The sequence below is a fragment of the Cyprinus carpio genome, chromosome A22, assembly GCF_018340385.1.
Source record: "Cyprinus carpio isolate SPL01 chromosome A22, ASM1834038v1, whole genome shotgun sequence".
NCBI lineage: Eukaryota > Metazoa > Chordata > Actinopteri > Cypriniformes > Cyprinidae > Cyprinus > Cyprinus carpio.
The window spans coordinates 4,406,065-4,427,984 of NC_056593.1; the positions used below are offsets into that span (position 1 = coordinate 4,406,065).

Sequence of the window (21,920 nt, forward strand, 5' to 3'; positions counted from 1 at the left end):
AAATATATAGCAGCAATATATCATAATATAGTGACTTAATTTATTCTGTTAAAAATAATTTATAAATAATACAAGTGCTGCTATGCTCAAATTGTGTTCTAAAATATTTAATAAGCTGCTCTTTGAAAGTGTATTTTTTTATGCATTTGCATGCAATTAATATGTTTGTAAATGTGATATGATACAATATCTGGAAAAAAATTACATTTGCGTAACTAGTAATTATGACTTAAAATAGTAAAACATTTAAAAAAAAAATCACTTATATTTATAAATTAATTTTTATTATTATAAATAACTACATTTATATTTCCACCGCTGAACAGTGATTTTAAGCATGTAAACTGCAGCCCTACAGCAGTGTTTTTAACATACTTATAATTCTGTACAAGTTGAGACAATCAAATCCTGCCTGACGTCAGTCATCTTCTGACAGTAGTGCTCGTGTGCTTCTGGATGAGTGAGTGATGTTTCCTGAGACTGAAGTCAGAAATCTCTTGTGGGGACCTGAGCACAGCAGGGGACCGGGGTCGCACCACCGGATCGAGGCCTGCAGGACGGCAGGGGGCTGATCCATTAGCAGCACTGTGAGCCAGAACCGCCACACCGTACACAACACAAGCAGCAGCCTGTAGCCGAGAGAAATGTGAGAACACGAACACGGATGGGAGCGTAAACGCTGATTCCTGCCACACAATGCTCTTCTGGACACATTCAGCAGAATCATACAACCATGGGATATAATCAAACATGGGTGGCTTAACTCTTCTGTTGTGTATAAAAAAAAAAGCTTGAAATATTTTATTACTTAAAAATAAATGCATAAATAAATGCATAAATAATTTAATAAATTTTTTTTTTTTACTTTTCAGATCCTCACCAGCAACTGGGATCAAAAAAAAAAAAAAAAAAAAAAATCCAAACCAACTAACAACCAAAAAGCCCTAAATAAAGAAAGAAAGTGCACTTTCCTTCAGAAGTCGAGTGTCAATTGAGCAAACCTCGAGTCTTACATTTCACAAATGCATCTGTATTTCATATTTTAGTGATTGACAAGCTACAATAAAGGGTTCCTTTTTTATTTTTTTAAACACCTGACTCTTTTCAGAGTGCTGATTTTTTCGGCATACTGCATGGAAACCAAAAGTTCATTTTGACCCAAATTCAAATGTTTGTACAGCCTTTCCAAAACGCATGTGTGTCGAAACTGTGCTTGCACGTTCATTACCCTAAATGAGAAACATTCACAAAATCTCAAGAAGAGCACTTTCAGTCAAACTGACTGAGCGAACACAACATTACGGCCTTTGCATTGTGACATAATTGAATTCGATCTATTTAATTCTGGTCCATTAATTTAGCATTTCAGAAATATAACAAAGAGATTGTAGTTCACAGACTTCGAGAGATGCACAATAAAGGTGTTACTCGCTAAACGTACAGCCTTGAGACGTCCTTTCTCGGCTGCCAAAAACCTTTCTGTACTTGAGCAAAGGTTATTCAAACCACCCACCGAGTGCAACATGTAAAGTTTGCTCTCAGAACAAAAAGAAGCGGCTGAAAGACGCAAGTGTGTTTTAGACCGGAGGAAGGGAAAAAAGGGACGGGAGCCAAACTTACTGAGAGAACAAACATCACCATCATTAGGAGCAGAGCCAGACTCTTCACAAATCTGTGCAGACCTGAAAACCTTGAGCTTATATCACCAACACATTCAAACAGCAAAGAACAGAACTGAGAAAAACACATGAGACTGAGATTACTGGATAAAGGTTTTTTTAATAAAAATATAAACTAAAAAATATATATATATTTTTTTTATATAAAGAAGTCTCTTCTGGTCACCAAAGCTGCATTTATTTGATCATAAATGCAGTAAAAACAGTAATAATGACATTTTTACGATTTAAAATAAGAGATTTCTATTTGAATATATTTTAAAATATAATTCTTTTGATGCAAATCTGAATTTTCAGCATCATTACTCCAGTCTTCAGTGTCAAATGATCCTTCAGAAATGGTTTCTGATTATCAGTGATGAAAACCATTGGTTGCTTACATTTGTGGAAACTATACTGTTTTCAGGATTCTCTGAATAGAAAGTTCAAAAGTACAACGTTTCTTTGAAACTGAAATCTTTTGTAACATCATCTTTACAGTCACTTTTGAACAATTTATTGCATCCTTGAAGAAAATTATTCACTTAAAAAAAAAATCTTAGTGTAATAATTAATAATTAAAGAAACAATAACAATCAAATGTAGAGTATCCAATGGCAGCTGAAGGTTTCCTGTGTGTTCGGGTCTTTTTGGTGCGCAAAGTAATTTCATTTCATTTAAACTCTAATCTGACTGCATTTTATTATGACCTTGAATTTAGGTTGATAACAATCAGTAAATTGTCCATTTCTAATTCTCCTTCTTCTGACATTTGACTACTCTAGTTAACTTATATTTTCTGATTGTACTCTTTCATCCAGATTCTTATGTTGCTCAGAGAATCTCGTGATCATTCTAAAAGTTCTTTTATTTAGTCCCCATAGATCTGTATACACTTGAATAAATCAACACTATCCCCACTATTACAGATACAAGCTGACCAACATTACTTTCTGATAAAGGCTGTGGTTTGGTTTGTCTCCCGTGTATGCTTCAAGAAAATGGTGTAAAAATGTTTCGAGTAAAAACCACCATAATAAAGTCAGATCTCTTTACACCAGTAGATGTCTAGAATCTTATTTCAAATCAACATTTGTAAGATCATCAAGACGTTGTTAAACTCATCCTCTTTGAAGCACTTCCTCTCAAAGCATCAATATGAACAACAAATGATCTTCAGAGATCAGCTGATGTGTCACTGTCTAGTCACAGAGTCATGACCCAATCGCTTTTGAAGATGCTGTCCTGACTAACGGATCACGCTGGGATAACCATCCTCTCAATTAGATCAAACGCCTCTGACCACCAGCACAGGACGCGAGCGTCTCAGGTTGTGGCTGGCAAGGATTATCACTGATTATCATGCAAGGGATGTTCTCCGTCACTCTCTCCCAACTTCCCCTCTCTCTTTCTCTCTCTCTCTCCCCAAAGCAATGATAAGTTCCTGGCACACGCATCAGCTTCCTTATTTCAAACGCACACTTCCTGTCTCTGAAAAGCCGGGCGAGCACTTCTGATCTCCTCCAAAGCATTCATAATTGATTCTTTGAGGAATAAGCTGCTCAAGATCATTTCATATTCCCAAAACCTCTTCGTTTTCATTGAAAAACCAAGAGTTTTGAGGGCCAGCAGCCACTGAAGTCATTATTTATGGCTTTAAACAGATTCCTTAGATTGAATTTGTCTTTAAATCGCCCGGTTTTTGGCGTAATTAAATGTCAGGGAGCTGTAAAGCGTACGGGTGGGATCTGGCAACATCTAAGCGTAGACCTGGTTTATCTCCTTTCCACTGGGGAAAACCATTAGCTGGGACCATATGGATCATATCAAGGCCCGATACAGGTGGCATCTGGAGATGGCAGATGTACGCTTTTTTTGTTGTTGTTTGTTGGAGCGCCAGAAACATGAGAACCATCAGCCTACGAACCAAATGCTGGCACCGCCTACCACAAGCGTGACGGGTGGCCTGAAGAAAAGATGCCCGCAGGTGTGAATGTGACTAAACTAAATGCTGAAAATGGTCTCTATATGATAGACCAGGCATATTCAAATAGAAGACCGGACCCCAGCTTGGTTCCAACCAGACTGCGAGACAACGGAGGCAACATTTTACCATCACGTAAGCAGCACGTCAAAACAACGGAGCGGTTCACACCATGAGCACACAGGATCATTTAATGATATGATCTATGGCCATTATATACTCTTATATTTTTATCTAGAGCCAAACGCACTTCACAAAAGTTCCTGTGTGCATTGTGTCTCTATAAAGTCAATAAAACTCCATTAAGAGCTGTAGATTTCGCGGCTATTTTAACAACAGTAGCAGAAACACAGCGAGTGGTAAAATACATTGAAACTTTTGCTAAAACACTGCAGAAAACAATAATGCTGCAAATTAAGGTTGGGCGATATGGCCAAAAAAAATGATCAAGATAATTTTTTTTTTTCATATCAGTTGATATTGATAATTATCACGATAAATGTCAAATCTTTATTTCTTTAAAATTTAAAGCCAGATTTTTGCTCCAAAGTAAAAGTTGTAGAACCCAGACCATTAATCTTCCTTAACAAAATAAATATCTAATGAGTGATATTGTTTCAAATCAAGAAACAGGTTTGGGTTGCCTTATAATATTAATAATAATATAACTTTTTTGTCTTTTAGAAATGTACATTTGATAGGAGCTTGAGTTAGGATGCAGAGGTAAATTTTTGTTCATTATCAAAATCAGTAACATCTGTAAAAAAAAAAATTGTAGCAACCTCAGTTTTATGATTAAATTTATCCTGACCAAGGTTTTATTATTATTATTATTATTATTATTATTATTATTATTATTATTATTTTAAAGCATTGGTCTCCCATAGTAGCATACATTTAAATCATAATAACACAGTTAAAACCACACATAGGCCTAAAGCACCTCAATACCATGGTAAAAATATAACTATATGGTAAACGAGGGTGATGTGTAGATTGAAAAGCCTTCTGACTGTCTCATTGAACACAGTGTTTCTCCTGTTTGGCTTCAAACTAGTTTAAAATCACTGAGTCAGTTGTGTTTATCGCTGAATTCAAGCACTGGATCTCACAGCGCTGCTTAATGCTCGCATGTCTAGTGAGCTCACGCTGCGTGCCAGTTTGAACTTTGAGTGGATAAACAGTCCGTGTGGCGTGATTCAAATGAGTTGCACTGTTTCGTTCCACTTTTGGCGCATAAACATTATATCGAACATTTATCAAACTCTTCATATAATGTTATCAAGGAAAATTATATCGTGATAATTATCATTATCGAATTATCGCCCAGCCCTACTGCAAATATATCTGATTGTCACAAAACTCGTGAACACTTGATTCGTTTGAACTTGTGAATACTTGACTCATTTGATTTTGTTTAATTCCTGAATGAGTCCGCTTTTTAACATATCATTTGAATGAATAATTCAAGGACTGACTGTTGATTTGTTTTAACAAACTAATTGAACAAATTCAATGACTCATATATAAAAGGCACTTGATTTAATCATGAGTGAATTACTGTGTTTTAACAAATTATTTGAGTTGAATGACTAACCATTTTAAATGAATAATTCAGTGACTAACACAAAGACACTCACTTCTTTTGTTCCTGAATGAACTAGTTTATTTAAACAAATTGGTTGAACAAATGATTCAATGACTCATTCATAAAGTCTTTTGATTACTTTGACTGAATCAGTGTTTCTGAACAAATTGTTTGAGTGAATGAGTCATTTACTCAAAGATAATCACTTGATTCACTTCAGAAAGAAACTATATGAATAAATCAGTTAAACGGATTATTCAACAACTCATAACAGATATTTTATTCCTGAATAAATTAGTGAATGATTCATTGACTCATAAATGCAGTCACTTGATTCATTCCAAAATAAATCGTGTTGAACAAATATTTTGAATGAATGAAAAAATAATCTGTTGCTGAACATATCATTTGAATAAATACTTCAACTAAATGAATAAATGTGTTTTTGAACAAATCAGCTGAATGTCTTTGAGTCAGTTGAACTTATTTGTCATTAAATTGAACAGTTTTTGAACTAATCAAGTGAATGAATCTAACGACTCACTTATAAAACAATAAACTGTTGCCAGATAATGATGCAACCTGCAGAAAGAGTCATGAAAGATGCATAATTATTTCATCACAATTATTTAATCTAATTAATGATTATGATTTTTTTTTTTTTTTTTTTTAGTTTTTTTTTTTAAAGAGAAGTGTTTTGAGAATATTTTTTTTTTTTTTGTGTCAGGCTACATTGTCCAATCTGTATATTTGCTTTAATGTGAAAAACAGAAAAATGTTTTCCATTTAGACCCTTTCTTTCTTTTTTTTTTATTGTACTAATTTGCATTCTTGTGAAATTCAGTTCAGATTGCAATCCCACTAACTGAGTAAAACAGAATATAAAATTCAGTGGTGGTACTTCACACTTCAACAAATCACAATCTATTAAAAGCAATTACGAAAAGTCAATCAAGCTTTAATGATGACAGAATTGCTTAGGCTGCAGAGAAAATCTGAAATCACACAGGATGTGATATGCTCATTCAATCAATTTCCCATGAACCTTTGGGTTGATAATTTAACTTGTTTAAACTGAATCTATTAAGTGATCATCACAGATAATTAGACACTAATAAAATGTTTTACATCCTATTTATCTCCAGTGCCTTCATAGAAAAATATCGAATCTGCTCCACCTCGTTGCTTAACAAATCAATATCCCAAAACTAGCAAGACACAGCCACCATTAAGAAAGAAAAGTCACACATGAGGTCCTTCATACTTCAATAGCTTCTCTAAAACTGTAAATGGAGCAGTTCAACTTCTCAGATGTTTCTCCTGAGGAGAAAAAAAAAAAACTATTCTCAGTTTTACTAAGACACCATTAAAAAGTGGAATCTCTCAATACGAACTTAAACTGTTCTCTTCATCTAAGCTGCTCTCCACTTTTATTTATAAGTAATTCTCCAAAAGACTTTAACATCTGACACTAAAGAGGAGAACGAGCATCACCTGAACAATAATCTTTACTTCTTGGCATACTGTCACAACGGTCACTCCTGTCTTGGACCTCACCGAGGACCCATATGTAAAACATCAGACCCTCTCGTCCCCTAACGACCCTGTTCCTCATTAGCCCTGCATTTATAATTCACCAGCCGGGATTTAATTGATCACTACAGTAATGGAGAATTGATTGATCTGCCCTGGAAAGGGGTTGTGGGAGTCATAACAGCGAGAGCGGAGGTCTCCGATGAGCTCTGAATGAGAATGAAGACACCGGAGGGATTTAAAGACACAGAACGCCGTGCAAGAACTTCAAGAGCTTGTGAGCTTCAGCTAATGCACTTAGTGACAGGATGAAAGCGTGCTGATGTTTTTGGCGCATTCTTGGTACAATTTCAAGCAGTTAGACAGCCAGACACAATCTGAAGCCCCTTTGGCAGCAGGTGTCTAGCCAATAGATTTCATTGATTCATGCCCATTATCAATGTTCCTGCAGTCCTGTGGAGAAAGACATTGAGGAATTGATTGGATGGCTCAATAACAACAACCACAGGCACCAAGTACAAGTGGGCAGGGCTACAGACTGTGAGGGGAAGGCTTAACCAATCAGACGTTTTAAAGCGGCTGGACGAGCATTCGCAAATGTTTAAAAATAGAAGTTTTCATTTGGTGGTCAAAGTAACATTTGAGAATGAATTAGGCCCAGTTGTCATCCGGCAGAGTTCTGTACTATATCCATTTCCAGTCATGTGATTTCCCACACCAGTCAGATTCTAAAACTGATATAATTTGAAGTTATGTAATTTTTTCATTTTTAAAGCGGATCAATTATCTTAGTTATATTATTAGATTTATTAAAATTACAAAAAATTAATTTAATAAAATTAAAAATATATAATTCAAAATTATTACTATAACAGCATCTAAATCCTAAAATACCACTGCACACTAGGTTTTGAAACTGATCTGATGTCTTCCTATTAGAATAATACGTTTCACTTCAAGCTGAACATACGGTACAAATGAACACAAATTATTCACTATAGAAATGGATCTTAATTACAGGCCTCTGTTGTAACGTTTAAACATATTGAGTGATACGAGCTTCAGTGGCTCCAAAACATCTGAGCTGTTTGCCAATATATATTCATTAATTATAACTGTGTATAATTTAGTTCTGATTGAATCTGCTTTGCCGAAGGAGATCTTTATCATAAAGACTCAAATTAGCCGCAGGCTGGCCATTGATATCAATCCTCACCTGCTCAAATCTGTAGTTCAACAGTGTGTGATCAGTAAAAGTGAGCGTGTGTTAGCAGCAGGTTACAGGCTCAATGTGCAGCAGAGGTCGTGTCAGCACAACATGCATGATCACCATCTGACCTCTTGGCCGGGATGCCAGCGTTACTATTTCCCTCTGACAGAGTGAAGATGAAATATCACCTCCCATCACCCGCCGCATACAAAAGAGAGAAAGAGAGACACTGCATGATTCTGTGAAATTAAAGTCGAATCATTTAGGAAATTAAGTTCTCAACATGATTTTTAATCCTTTTTATAACTTTTTTTTTTTAAACCATTAAAAAATTTCCAAAAACATTTACAAACAATTACATTAAAATAATGCAAAATACATTTTAAATGAATTGAATGCAATGAGGTCATGTGACAACACTAGCATACTACTATGAAATTTTGAATCGCTGAATATTTACAGTTTAACATGCTGTTTGTTTGAAAAAGGGTATTTACTTTACATTACACCATAAAACTAAAATACAAAAGCAGTTTCCTCTCAGTTTTCTAAAAGTTGCAGTTATTAGATGCAATAAACAAGAAAAATCTTTATGGGGGGTGCACCTTACAGGATTACTTAGTAGATCAGGAAGACCAAGAATCTGCCGGATGATTATGAAAATACACTATATTTGAGCTTGGCTCTGAAAATACGATGGAATAGGCGACTATGCAAAGCAGGGAATCTTTTCACTCGGTCGTGCATAAAAATGTAAATTTAGGCCGGTCTCAAATGCTGTTTATTGGGAAGTAAAAGTAATCGGCTTTGCCTTAAACTCACAAAGGGCCTCCAATTTCCCGTCCTACGTTTCTATTTGTGAGGGAGAGTAATCGCACTCAGAGAAAGAGGGGAAAAAAACCTTCCTTAAACTTCGAATCACAAAAGAAGGGCTAATATGGTCAGAGCGGCTTCGTATTTTTTTGTGGTACAGGTAACAGAACAAACGTGTGCATTCACATCAAAGTGCTTCGAGAGAGGAAGAGACAAGAGGAAAAGAAGAAAAAAAAATGGTCTGAAGAAAGACAGGTTGGTTTGATCGAACAAGAACACACACACACAAGAACACACACACACACACACACACACACACAAGCAAGCACACACACACACACACACACACACACACACACACGTGAATTGCTGAGTCCTGTTGAATTGTCCATCAAACACATCTCGTATTCATAAGACCCACATTAATCAGTCGGAATGCAACATCTGAAGAGGCGAGAGGAAGCAGAGGCTCAGGATGAGTCTAAAAACAGTCTTTCTATCTAAATTAACCTAAACATCAATAAATAGGAAATGAATAGATTTGTACAAATTCAGATTTTTTTTTTTTTTACTTTGCACATCAAAAAATAAAAAAATAAAAAAATAAACACCCCACAACGATGCTAGGGTGGAATGTTGCTATGTTCTAGTGGTATGTGTTCTGGGAGGTATAATGCACTTTTATTCAGTTGCTAGTGTGTTTTAAGTGGTTGCCAGGGTGTTACTATGGTGCCAAGGGGTTGCTAACATATTTTTAACATATTGCTATAAGGTTGCTAGGATGTTCATCGGACTCCATCAAAAATATCTTCATTTGTGTTCCGAAGATGAACAAAGATCTTACAGGTTTGGAACGACATGAGAGTGAGTAATTTATGACAATTTTCATTTTAGGCTTAACTATCACTTTAACAAGGTGTTACTATGTGGCAGAGAGGTTGCTAAGGTGTTTTGAGTGTGTATCACATTGCAATGAGATAATTCTGAGTGGTTTAATGCGTTTTGTGGTTGCTGCAGTTTTTCGGGATGTTGCCATGTTGCTCCATTGTCGCTAAGGTGCTCCGAGTGTTTTTTTTAGCCCACTTGCTATGAGGTTTCTAGTTTGATCTGAGTGGTTTAATGCATCATTATGTGGTTGCTAAGTTGTTTTAATAGTACACCCTGGCAACCATGTTGCAGATTGGTTGCTAGGATGTTTTGAGTTTTTAATACATTACTATGACATTACTAGGGTGCTCTGGGTGGTTACCAGTGTGTCGCTATCATTTGCAATAATTTGGACTGTTGCCAAGGATTTGCTAAGTGATTGCCAATGACTTCTGGGTGGTTGCTTACTAGTCCAAGACAAAACGTGTAGTTACAAATGGGACTAGCAACAAACAATTTAATACTTTTATACTAATACTATGGATGACTAAAACTAATAATGCTTTACTTATCAAACACAGCTAAATATGAGATTTTACCAGACAGAAGATATACTAAAGGTGTCGAGGAACAGAAAAGACCTCAGTGAAACCACATGATCTACTAATAAACACTAAATTCATGAACATAAGGGTGTAATTCTCTAAAGGGACCAGCACAACACATCACCTTTAAAGCAACACCCACATGAAGTGCATATTGGGCTGGATATCAAAAAACGAGATCTGGTGTGTGTACAACCAGTAGTGAATTCTCTGGTTTAAAGCCATAACGCCGTGAGCCGATGCACCCTCCCACTCCCTCATTCACACATCCACCTTTCCAAAAAAAAAAAAAAAAAAAAAAAAAAACACACACACACACACACACACACACACAACACACAAGATATGAGAAAAGGAGGGTACTAGCAGACAGCAGCACTATTTCTAGTCAGCCGCAATGTTGTTAAGTCTTCATTTGGCAGCTTCTCTCAGCACAGATTGATTTACGTAATTAATTTGAGTAAGTAACTAAAATATTAAGTCATTAATTTGATTTTAAAAAATGGACAGCCCTTGAAAACCACTAAAAGCATTAAATAATCATTTAGCCATTTGTAATATCCAATGGAAAGCAAGGCTTTTCAGAAACCCACAACACGAGGTAAAAATGGCCACAAGAGACGTCTTAGTGTTGCAGTGGTCGCTAGAGTGAAGTATTGGTGTTTCTGTAGTCTATTAATTTAGGTTGGAGTTTGTTTGTGCTATTAATCTAGGATAAAGGTAGATTGTGTAATAGAAATGCTAAACTGAAGCGCACAGGCTGGATATTTCCCAGTCAATGAAATGTTTCCTCCTGGGGGACTTTAGCATTAAGTAAAGTTTATTTTCGTGGTAACTAGTCTGAAGAAACTTTCCGCTGATGTTCTGCAGGGAATTCTCTGCTCTGGAAGTTCAAACTCTTTATCACAGGAGCAGCGGACTGAGCCATTGGGATGAGACAGATGGATTTATGTGTACAATCTTCAGCAAACACTTGAACTCTGACTGAACTCAGGTCTGTTTTTAGGTTGCAGTGTTGCCTCGCTAAAGGAACCTGCACTAAACGGCCCTTCTGGTCTTGTGTGGCTTCTTAAAATGAGAGTATAATTAAAGTGCATTGGCCATTTTATCCACAAAAGTAGAACAACTACCAAGAAATGCAAGACTTGACTGTTTGACAGATGCAAAATAAAACTCAAATTTGGAAAGCAGCTAAATAACTTAAATGGCTTTATAAAATAGATTTGAAAAAGACAAACAGATAGATAAAATGAAAGAACAATAGACAAAATGCTAGACAGAGAGAACAAACAAACTAAATAGTTGAAAAATAGACATGGAATGAACGAATAACAGGAAGAACGACAGACAGAACGCTAGGTAGAACAAACAATACCTAGAATTAATGAACGTTAGAAAATACAATAGATAGAAAGACTATAAACAAACATCAGACAGAACACTAGAACAAGCGACAGAGTGGTAGAACAAACAATAGATAGAACTAAACATAAAATGAATTAATGACAGAACAAATGAATGAACAGAGTACTAGAAAAAATGAATGATAGCTAAAATGAGTACTAAAATGAACAAATGGAGACAAGAATGAATGACAGCTAAAATGAGTCAAAACAATGACCTATACCTAGAACAAATGTCTGATACATTGAAAGACAGTGAGTCAAAACAATGCTAGAAGAACACAACAGCCGATAGCTAGAATGCCTAAAATGACTGATAGCTAGAACACACAACCAACTGATAGACAGAGAGATAAAAAGAAAAAAAAAAAACATGGAAAGATGGAATAAACTTTAAATTATAGCTTTCTATTTATTGATAATGACCAGCTGACTGATCGATAGACAGACAGAAAGACAACACTAGATATATAAATTGTATGATTGTTTGATACATTCTAGAAAAAGCAACTGATAGCTAGAACAGGCAAACGTTAGCTAGAATGAGAACTAGAACAAGCGACTGATAGCTAGAACAAGCAAACGTTAGCTAGAATGAGAACAAATGACTGATAGCTAGAACAAGCAAACGTTAGCTAGAATGAGAACAAACGACTGATAGCTAGAACAAGCAAACGTTAGCTAGAATGAGAACAAACGACTGATAGCTAGAACAAGCAAACATTAGCTAGAATGAGAACAAACGACTGATAGCTAGAACAAGAAAACGTTAGCTAGAATTAGAACAAGCGTCTGATAGCTAGAACAAGCAAACATTAGCTAGAATGAGAACTAGAACAAGCGACTGATAGCTAGAACAAGCAAACGTTAGCTAGAATGAGAACAAGCGACTGATAGCTAGAACAAGCAAACGTTAGCTAGAATGAGAACTAGAACAAGTGACTGATAGCTAGAACAAGCAAATGTTAGCTAGAATGTGAACTAGAAAAAGCAACTGATAGCTAGAACAGGCAAACGCTAGCTAGAATGAGAACAAAGGACTGATAGCTAGAACAAGAAAACATTAGCTAGAATGAGAACAAACGAATGATAGCTAGAACAAGAAAACATTAGCTAGAATGAGAACTAGAACAAATGACTGATAGCTAGAACAAGCAAACGTTAGCTAGAATGAGAATAAACGAATGATAGCTAGAACAAGAAAACATTAGCTATAATGAGAACTAGAACAAGCAACTGATAGCTAGAACAGGCAAACGTTAGCTAGAATGAGAACTAGAACAAATGACTGATAGCTAGAACAAGCAAACATTAGCTAGAATGAGAACTAGAACAAGCGACTGATAGCTAGAACAAGCAAACGTTAGCTAGAATGAGAACAAACGACTGATAGCTAGAATAAGAAAACGTTAGCTAGAATGAGAACTAGAACAAGCGACTGATAGCTAGAACAAGCAAAAACGTTAGCTAGAATGAGAACTAGAACAAACGAACTGATAGCTAGAACAAGCAAACGTTAGCTAGAATGTGAACTAGAACAAATGACTGATAGCTAGAACAAGCAAACGTTAGCTAGAATGAGAACTAGAACAAGCGACTGATAGCTAGAACAAGCAAACATTAGCTAGAATGAGAACAAACGACTGATAGCTAGAACAAGAAAACGTTAGCTAGAATGAGAACTAGAACAAGCGACTGATAGCTAGAACAAGCAAATGTTAGCTAGAATGTGAACTAGAACAAGCGACTGATAGCTAGAACAAGCAAACGTTAGCTAGAATGAGAACAAACGAATGATAGCTAGAACAAGCAAACATTAGCTAGAATGAGAACTAGAACAAATGACTGATAGCTAGAACAAGCAAACATTAGCTAGAATGAGAACTAGAACAAATGACTGATAGCTAGAACAAGCAAACGTTAGCTAGAATGAGAACAAACAAATGATAGCTAGAACAAGCAAACGTTAGCTAGAATGAGAACAAACGACTGATAGCTAGAACAAGCAAACGTTAGCTAGAATGAGAACTAGAACAAGCGACTGATAGCTAGAACAAGCAAACGTTAACTAGAATGAGAGCACACGAATGATAGCTAGAACAAGCAAACGTTAGCTAGAATGTGAACTAGAACAAATGACTGATAGCTAGAACAAGCAAACGTTAGCTAGAATGAGAAAAAAATGACTGATAGCTAGAACAATCAAACGTAAGCTAGAAGTGAGAACAAACGAATGATAGCTAGAACAAGCAAATGTTAGCTAGAATTAGAACTAGAACAAGTGAATGATAGCTAGAACAAGCAAACGTTAGCTAGAATGAGAACAAACGACTGATAGCTAGAACAAGCAAATGTTAGCTAGAATGAGAAAAAATGACTGATAGCTAGAACAATCAAACGTAAGCTAGAATGAGAACAAACGAATGATAGCTAGAACAAGCAAACGTTAGCTAGAATGAGAACAAACGACTGATAACTAGAACAAGCAAACGTTAGCTAGAATGAGAACAAACAAATGATAGCTAGAACAAGCAAACGTTAGCTAGAATGAGAACAAGCGACTGATAGCTAGAACAAGCAAACGTTAGCTAGAATGAGAACAAACGACTGATAACTAGAACAAGCAAATGTTAGCTAGAATGAGAACAAATGACTGATAGCTAGAACAAGAAAACGTTAGCTAGAATGAGAACAAACGAATGATAGCTAGAACAAGCAAATGTTAGCTAGAATGTGAACTAGAACAAGCGACTGATAGCTAGAACAAGCAAACGTTAGCTAGAATGAGAACAAACGACTGATAGCTAGAACAAGCAAATGTTAGCTAGAATGAGAAAAAATGACTGATAGCTAGAACAAAAAAAAACGTTAGCTAGAATGAGACAAACAAACGACTGATAGCTAGAACAAGCAAATGTTAGCTAGAATGAGAACAAACGAATGATAGCTAGAACAAGCAAACGTTAGCTAAAATGAGAAGCTAGAACTGATAGCTAGAACAAGCAAACGTTAGCTAGAATGAGAACTAGAACAAGCGACTGATAGCTAGAACAAGCAAACGTTACCTAGAATGAGAACAAACGAATGATAGCTAGAACAAGCAAATGTTAGCTAGAATTAGAACTAGAACAAGTGACTGATAGCTAGAACAAGGAAACGTTAGCTAGAATGAGAACAAACGACTGATAGCTAGAACAAGCAAACGTTAGCTAGAATGAGAACAAATGACTGATAGCTAGAACAAGCAAATGTTAGCTAGAATGTGAACTAGAACAAACGAATGATAGCTAGAACAAGCAAATGTTAGCTAGAATGTGAACTAGAAAAGGCAACTGATAGCTAGAACAGGCAAACGTTAGCTAGAATGAGAACTAGAACAAACGACTGATAGCTAGAACAAGCAAACGTTAGCTAGAATGAGAACAAGGGACTGATAGCTAGAACAAGCTAACATCAGCTAGAATGAGAACAAACGACTGATATTTAAAATGAGCCAAAACAATGATCGATAACTAGAACAAATGTCTGATACATTGAAAGACAGACAACACTAGAAATGCTAGAAAGAACACAACAGCCGATAGCTAGAATGCTAGCTAAAATGACTGATAGCTAGAACACACAGAACAAATGACTGATAGCTAGAACAAGCAAATGTTAGCTAGAATGTAAACAAGCGACTGATAGCTAGAACAAGCAAACGTTAGCTAGAATGAGAACAAAGGACTGATAGCTAGAACAAGCTAACATCAATTAGAATGAGAACAAACGACTGATATTTAATGAATAAATATATAGAAAGATAGTACAAATGTCATAGAGCAAACAACAGATAGACAACAGACAGAGAGAACGATAGACACAGCAAGCACGACACATCATGTATAGGTAGTTTATTTGCTTCATTGCTTAGTGTCGTCTCATCATAGCGTTATTGCTCTCTGCTGAGCGGTTCAACATCAGCACAAACACACACTCCCATCAGCACAACGCCCTTCGTACACGTGTGCTCTCTACCACAGGGGTCACACACAGCAGCCGGGGCTTATGGGTCCACCAGGACATTAAAGCAAATGGCACAGATGCTCGCTTACGTCTCAGCATATGCTTTTAAAACTCAGGTTTATCTGCATGACAGCCCTGTCCTGCAGGTCATTAGAAGGACCAGCACCTGATTCTCCAAGAGCATGAGGTCAGCAAAACAGGTTTAGGTTCCTATAATGATCTCAAATGTTTCAGACAGTGCACACACCACTGAAAACGAACACTGAGAAAGTATTTTTATCAGAAAATATTTAAATAAATTAGGAAAAGCAATTATTTTACTTAAAATGATCCTCCTGCTTGTGTAAAGTTCATAAAAAAATGGAAGTAATGGATGTCTTTTAGTCTGTTCTTCAAATGAGTAAATTAAGAAAAGGCGTAAATCATAAAAACAAAAGGTGTAATATACATATATACAAGTACAAAAAGAAAGAAATTACAAATTTTAAACAAAATGATTTTCTTGCGTGTCACAGTTTGAAAACCACTGCTATAGGTGGAAATAAGAGTATTAAGTTTTAAGGTTCTTTAGAAAACCATCTACTGGTCTTCAAAAAACCCACAAAAGCTTCAGTGGTGTGAAAACTTCCAAACGACCAGATAACTCAAAAACCCTATGCAGCCAAAACAGGTGTTGAATGCAAGACACAAATTCTTATAGTGAATGTGTTGAATCTTACACTGAAAGATACAAATGTGTACATTCTTGCATTGTAAGAAAATGCAAATCATGTTTTATTGCAAAAACAAGTCAACTATTAAATAATGTACAATTATATATTAAATAATCGGATGTTATGGAATGTGACTGAAGGCATGTGAAAATAAAGAAACATCCACAAAACGACAAAAAAAAAAAAATAAATAAAACGTAAAAAGCTGAGTTGGCAATTTTCAGATGTCGAGAGAAAATAAATCGAACACAAACTCAGACTTGCTCTGGAAGTAGTTTTAAATCAATCGTAATATCGTTTAGATCTTCGGCAGCACTTAATGTCAGAGTTCATCTCTCGTCAGAGTAACACTAATTAATCGCCTCTTATCAATAATCAATACGGTCCTCTCACACAGCTCTTTAAACTGATGTATGGACACAGCTCAGCTTAAAAATCCTTTCCATCTGAGTCATTCACGTTAACCAGATAATGTCTTAAAGCTTCAATTAAACTAGCAATCTCAATGCTTGAGTGTTAATTAAAATAACTAATTAAACTAATTACTATTAAATGCTCAGGGTCAGTCAAAAGTTATCATTGCACTACAAAGCTGCAATTTTTCCAACTGTACATGTTTGGAGAGAAAAAAAGAATGCTTTAAAAAAAATAATAATAATAAATAAATAAACACACAAAACAAAAAAAGTTACAGCATTTATATGGTAAAATAAAAAAGTTATTTCATTTTACTGTTGTAATATATAAGATATTTCCCTCTACAGATGCCATCAATCAGATAATGCTTGTTGATGGATAAACAGGTTAATAAAGGAATCTTTTAAGTGAGGCCTCTTCACGATATTATCTGAGGATCAGATCGATACGACCTCATAGGTAAAAAATTATCTCTTACTATCTCACTAGGCAGCAAAGCTCGCTTCAGTACAACTGTACGAACTCAACACATGACCTAAAGATGACAAGTCCCCCTCGCTCAGGAACGTTGACAGCAAAATCTCTGGTGCACCTACATTTGAAGTCCAAAAAAACCAAAATACACTCAAGAAAACAAACATTTTGCCCATAATTCCAGTCTCCACCAATCAGATTCTGTCCTTCTGTACCTGAAACAAAATTTGCGTTCATTCTTACCACTGAGAAGTCTTCGGCGCTGCATTCGACTCCTCTGAAGTAGCAGGACAGCAGCATTTCTTTAATGTCGTGGCCCGTTCGATCGTAGAACTCGCGCATGTTGAAGGGACGGGGCTTGAAGACTGAGAAGTCCGCTTTATCCTTCAGGGTCATCATAACGCTCTCCTCCACCAAGTGTGTATCCCGGATCTCATACCTGATAAGATAAGACGCCTTCCATCAGAAAAGCATGTTGAGTCTAGCACACTGAATGACAATCGCTTTAGGAAAAAGTACCATGGTAAAACCATCAATGACAATGGACATACTCACATACTTTGCTGTCTGCCCTCAACCGTCATGAAAAAAGGCTAAAAAATCAAATGGCTAAAACTGCTGACAGACTTTCTTAAAAACTTCCAGAACTGACATGAACGTGATGTGAATCTCAAATTATATGCAAGTTTTCACTCTAATACAACATTACATGTCGTAATGTTAACACTTATACAAAAATGCATTTTTATTTAAAAAGAAAAGTATTCAGTTGAAGTAGGCAGCAAATTGTGTTAAATAATTGAATATCATTGTGGGTTACTGGCCAAGTACTTTAGTGTGCTTGACAATGAATATCAATGCATCAATAATTTAAAAACTCCAAATATGAAGACATTTTGCAAGTGATTACATATACAAGACTTTATATGACTAGCCATATAACATTTACTATAAACTCATTTTAAATCTTGATAATATTATAACATTCTTGAAATAAACTGGTATTGTTTTTAGTAGCATACAGCATGTGTCACCTAAATCACCTGATAACTTCATAACATCATAAGCAGAATGTTGTATAGATTGAAGTGCACTACAAATATCATAAGCAGCAATTGTTCACCGATATGCCACTTCACAGTAGAGGGCTACATTGGGATTGGAAGTTGGCAGCTCACGTATAATAAAGTGCACGTATGAGTCGCACCTGTTAAAGTCATAAAGGCAAATGCATAAAATAAATGTGCCAAATCCCAAACTCCAGTGCAACGACAAAAGAAATCTGAGTTACCTGAGTTGTGTGTGAGTTTGTAGTCTCACCGCAGAGTAATTGCAAGAAAAGGCTTTAAACTCAACAAACTTTGCGGGCTGCACAAACATGCACAAGCAGTATAGTCTGGTTCACAAGCAAATACATTTATGAACGTGTTCTTTTAATGCAGTGGTTACACACCTGATTCACATCATCAGCTTGCTAGGAGAGCGCCATGAACTGAGCTGCGTTCTGACTGACACTCAAGTGTTCACTGCATTCACCCTAATAAGTGACCGTGGACCATTAAACCAGTCTTAAGTCGCTGGGGTATATTTTTAGCAATAGCCAAAAAAACATTGTATGGGTCAAAATTATCATTTTTTCTTTTATGCCAAAAATCATTAGGATATTAAGTAAAGATCATGTTCCATGAAGGTATTTAGTAAATTTCCTACCGTAAATATATCAAAACCTTATTTTTGATTAGTAATATGCATTGCTAAGAACTTAATTTGGACAACTTTAAAGGCGATTTTCTCAGTATTTTGATTTTTTTGCACCCTAAGATTCCAGATTTTCAAATAGTTGTATCTCGGCCAGATATTATCCTACCATACATCAATGGAAAGCTTATTTATTCAGCTTTCAGATGATGTAGAAATCTCAATTTCGAAAAATTGACACTTAAGACACTTAAAACCACTTTTTGTGGTTTGGGGTCACATATATGTAAAACAGGTAATTTGGTTATATTAGATGTGTATTTATCATAGACTAGCACTTTAAATAGTATGACCATTTATAATAATTCAATTAATAGGCTACTTTCTTTATAAAAATGTAGGCTACTTGGATATACACGCATGTTAAATGAAAATAGAATTTATATTGTATTTATTTCTAAAGAACTTGTCATCATGCCTCAGACCTCTCCGAAAATGAATGCATGATATCACCGAATGAGGAAATCATACTAATCCAGCAAAAGATTTTGAAGAAACAACTAACAAAAGGATGTTGTGTGGAGATCTTGTTATTATGGCTAAGGATTTTGAAGAAACAACTAATGTTTTAAAAACCCTGAGAAACAACTAACAAAAGGATGAAGACTCAATAAAACAACAGCCAAACACTACTCCCAGATCACACGAGGCTGTTTGCCACACGTCAGCCATGACGCAGCTAATTAACCTCGCAATTAAGACAGCTCGTCAGGCTCCCTTAACGGCATGACTGCAGCTTCCGCTCGCTGATATGGAGATAGACATGGGGTTGCCAGATTGAAATCTCGTACTAAAAAAATCACTAACTTACATGTAATATTATTTCAAAGATTGGATAAAGTCATATTGTGACATGTTAATTGAATAAAATTAGCAAAACATGTTTAGTCTCTGAAACATGTAAGAGACATCATATGGTGTTTATGAGAGCAAACAGGTGTGGAAACATCTGTTTGAAGGCGGGAGTTTCATTTCCGTCAGACCATAAGCATCCTTCTATTGCTCGTTCCTCGAACCCCTCGCTGCACAGACGAGCTGTCAGGCAGGTTTCCTCCCGCTGCTGTAGCACAAAGTAAAAGATTAATGGAGGTGGTGAGACAGAAGGACAGACTGGCTCGAGAGAGACAGCGAAACGCAGGCATGCCAGCACACACAGAGAGCGCTGTCCCCGTCTCACTCCCAGCCCATTATCCTCTTAGTCTGCGCCGCTGTCAGTTCAGAGTCCACACTGACCACGACAAGAGCACTTGATGGGCTCCCATTGTACGCCTGCCCTAATCACAGACCTCCCTCAGTGTGTGTGTGTGTCATATATATATATATATATATGTATATATATATATATATATATATATATATATATATTATATTGCTGAAGATCCTCATCCTTGAGTAAATCATTGGTTAATCTATAGGCTAGACCTAGGGTTGGGTTAAAAAAAAAAAAACTTAATTACATAAAAATAATACTATTAATATTTACAATTATATTAATATAAATAATATTAAAAACTATAATACAATAGTACATTTATTTTAATAATTTTACCATTATATTAACATTATGATAAGTATATTAATACTCTCTACTTCACTCTGACATGGTGATTTAATAAATAAATAAAATTCAATACTATTATAATGAAAATGTGACCCTGGACCACAAAACCAGTCTCAAGTGTAAATTTTTCAAAACTGAGATTTATACATCATCTGAAAGATGAATAAATAAGCTTTCCATTGATGTATGGTTTGTTATGATAGGACAATATTTGGTCGAATCTGGAATCCGAGGGCGCAAAAAAATCCAAATATTGAGAAAATCGCCTTTGAAATTGTCCAAATGAAATTGTTAGCAATGCATATTAATAATTAAAAAATTAAGATTTGATATATTTACAGTAATAAATTTACAAAATATCTTCATGGAACATGATCTTTACTTAATATCCTAATGATTTTTGGCATAAAAGAATAATTGATAATTCTGACCCATTCAATGTTTTTTAGCTATTGCTACAAATGTACCCCAGTGACTTAACACTGGTTTTGTGCTCCAGGGTCACAAATGAGGAGGTAATATGAAGTCTCCTTGATTGATTTATTTTAATTTTTTTTTTTTTTTTGGATGTTTTTTTTTATTTTTCTTATAATATATTAAAAAGTTTAGTTAAATTTAAAAATTTTTTAAGTTAAGTATTGATGATTATTTTTAAGAGCAAATGGAGATGTTAACAGAAGTCTCCTGCATCTCAGAAGTTTCTCCTAAGACCCTAGTAATCTCAAATAAGTTTCAGAAGAGATGTCTGCAATCAAAAGTTTAAGATCTCAGTACGAATTCAAACATCTCATCAAATGATCAAAAGATATTCAATGCGCTCCACGTTAATTTTATATCAGTACGAGTTTAAACATCTCATCAAATGATCAAAAGATATTCAATGCGCATACTCAGAATTCGTTCTCTGCATTTAACCCATCCAAAGTGCACACACACAGCAGTGAACACACACACACACCGTGAACACACACCCAGAGCAGTGGGCAGCCATTTATGCTGCGGCGCCCGGGGAGCAGTTGGGGGTTCAGTGCCTTGCTCAAGGGCACCTCAGTCGTGGTATTGCCGGCCTGAGACTCAAACCCACAACCCTGGGGTTAGGAGTCAAAACTCTCTAACCATTAGGCCACGACTTCCCCTACTGTATGACAACTACAGTGTCTATTTTATTTCTCCAAAGGAATAGAAGAAGAAACATTTCCAACGTTTATATATAACTGAGAATCCATAGAAGAGAAAAGTCTAAAAAAATAACATTTCCTGTGATTGTGTGATTGGTTTTAAAATAGATAACATTTCTGCAATACTAAACGGATGCGGAGTATGATAATCTG

At 35.7% G+C, this 21,920-nt stretch overlaps 1 protein-coding gene across 3 annotated transcripts in view; it reads right to left on the bottom strand.

Annotated features, from left to right (window-relative positions):
• LOC109068889 (acid-sensing ion channel 1B) overlaps positions 1-21,920 on the bottom strand; it is a 160,565-nt gene that overhangs the window by 121,531 nt on the left and 17,114 nt on the right. For 2 of the 3 annotated variants that reach the window (XM_042712328.1, XM_042712327.1), the window contains one exon: positions 17,514-17,709. In XM_042712328.1, coding sequence (XP_042568262.1) covers positions 17,514-17,709 — 196 coding nt within the window. Of the gene's footprint in view, positions 1-17,513; positions 17,710-18,561; positions 18,714-21,920 lie in introns of those variants that run through there. The other variant, XM_042712329.1, reaches the window with a different exon arrangement.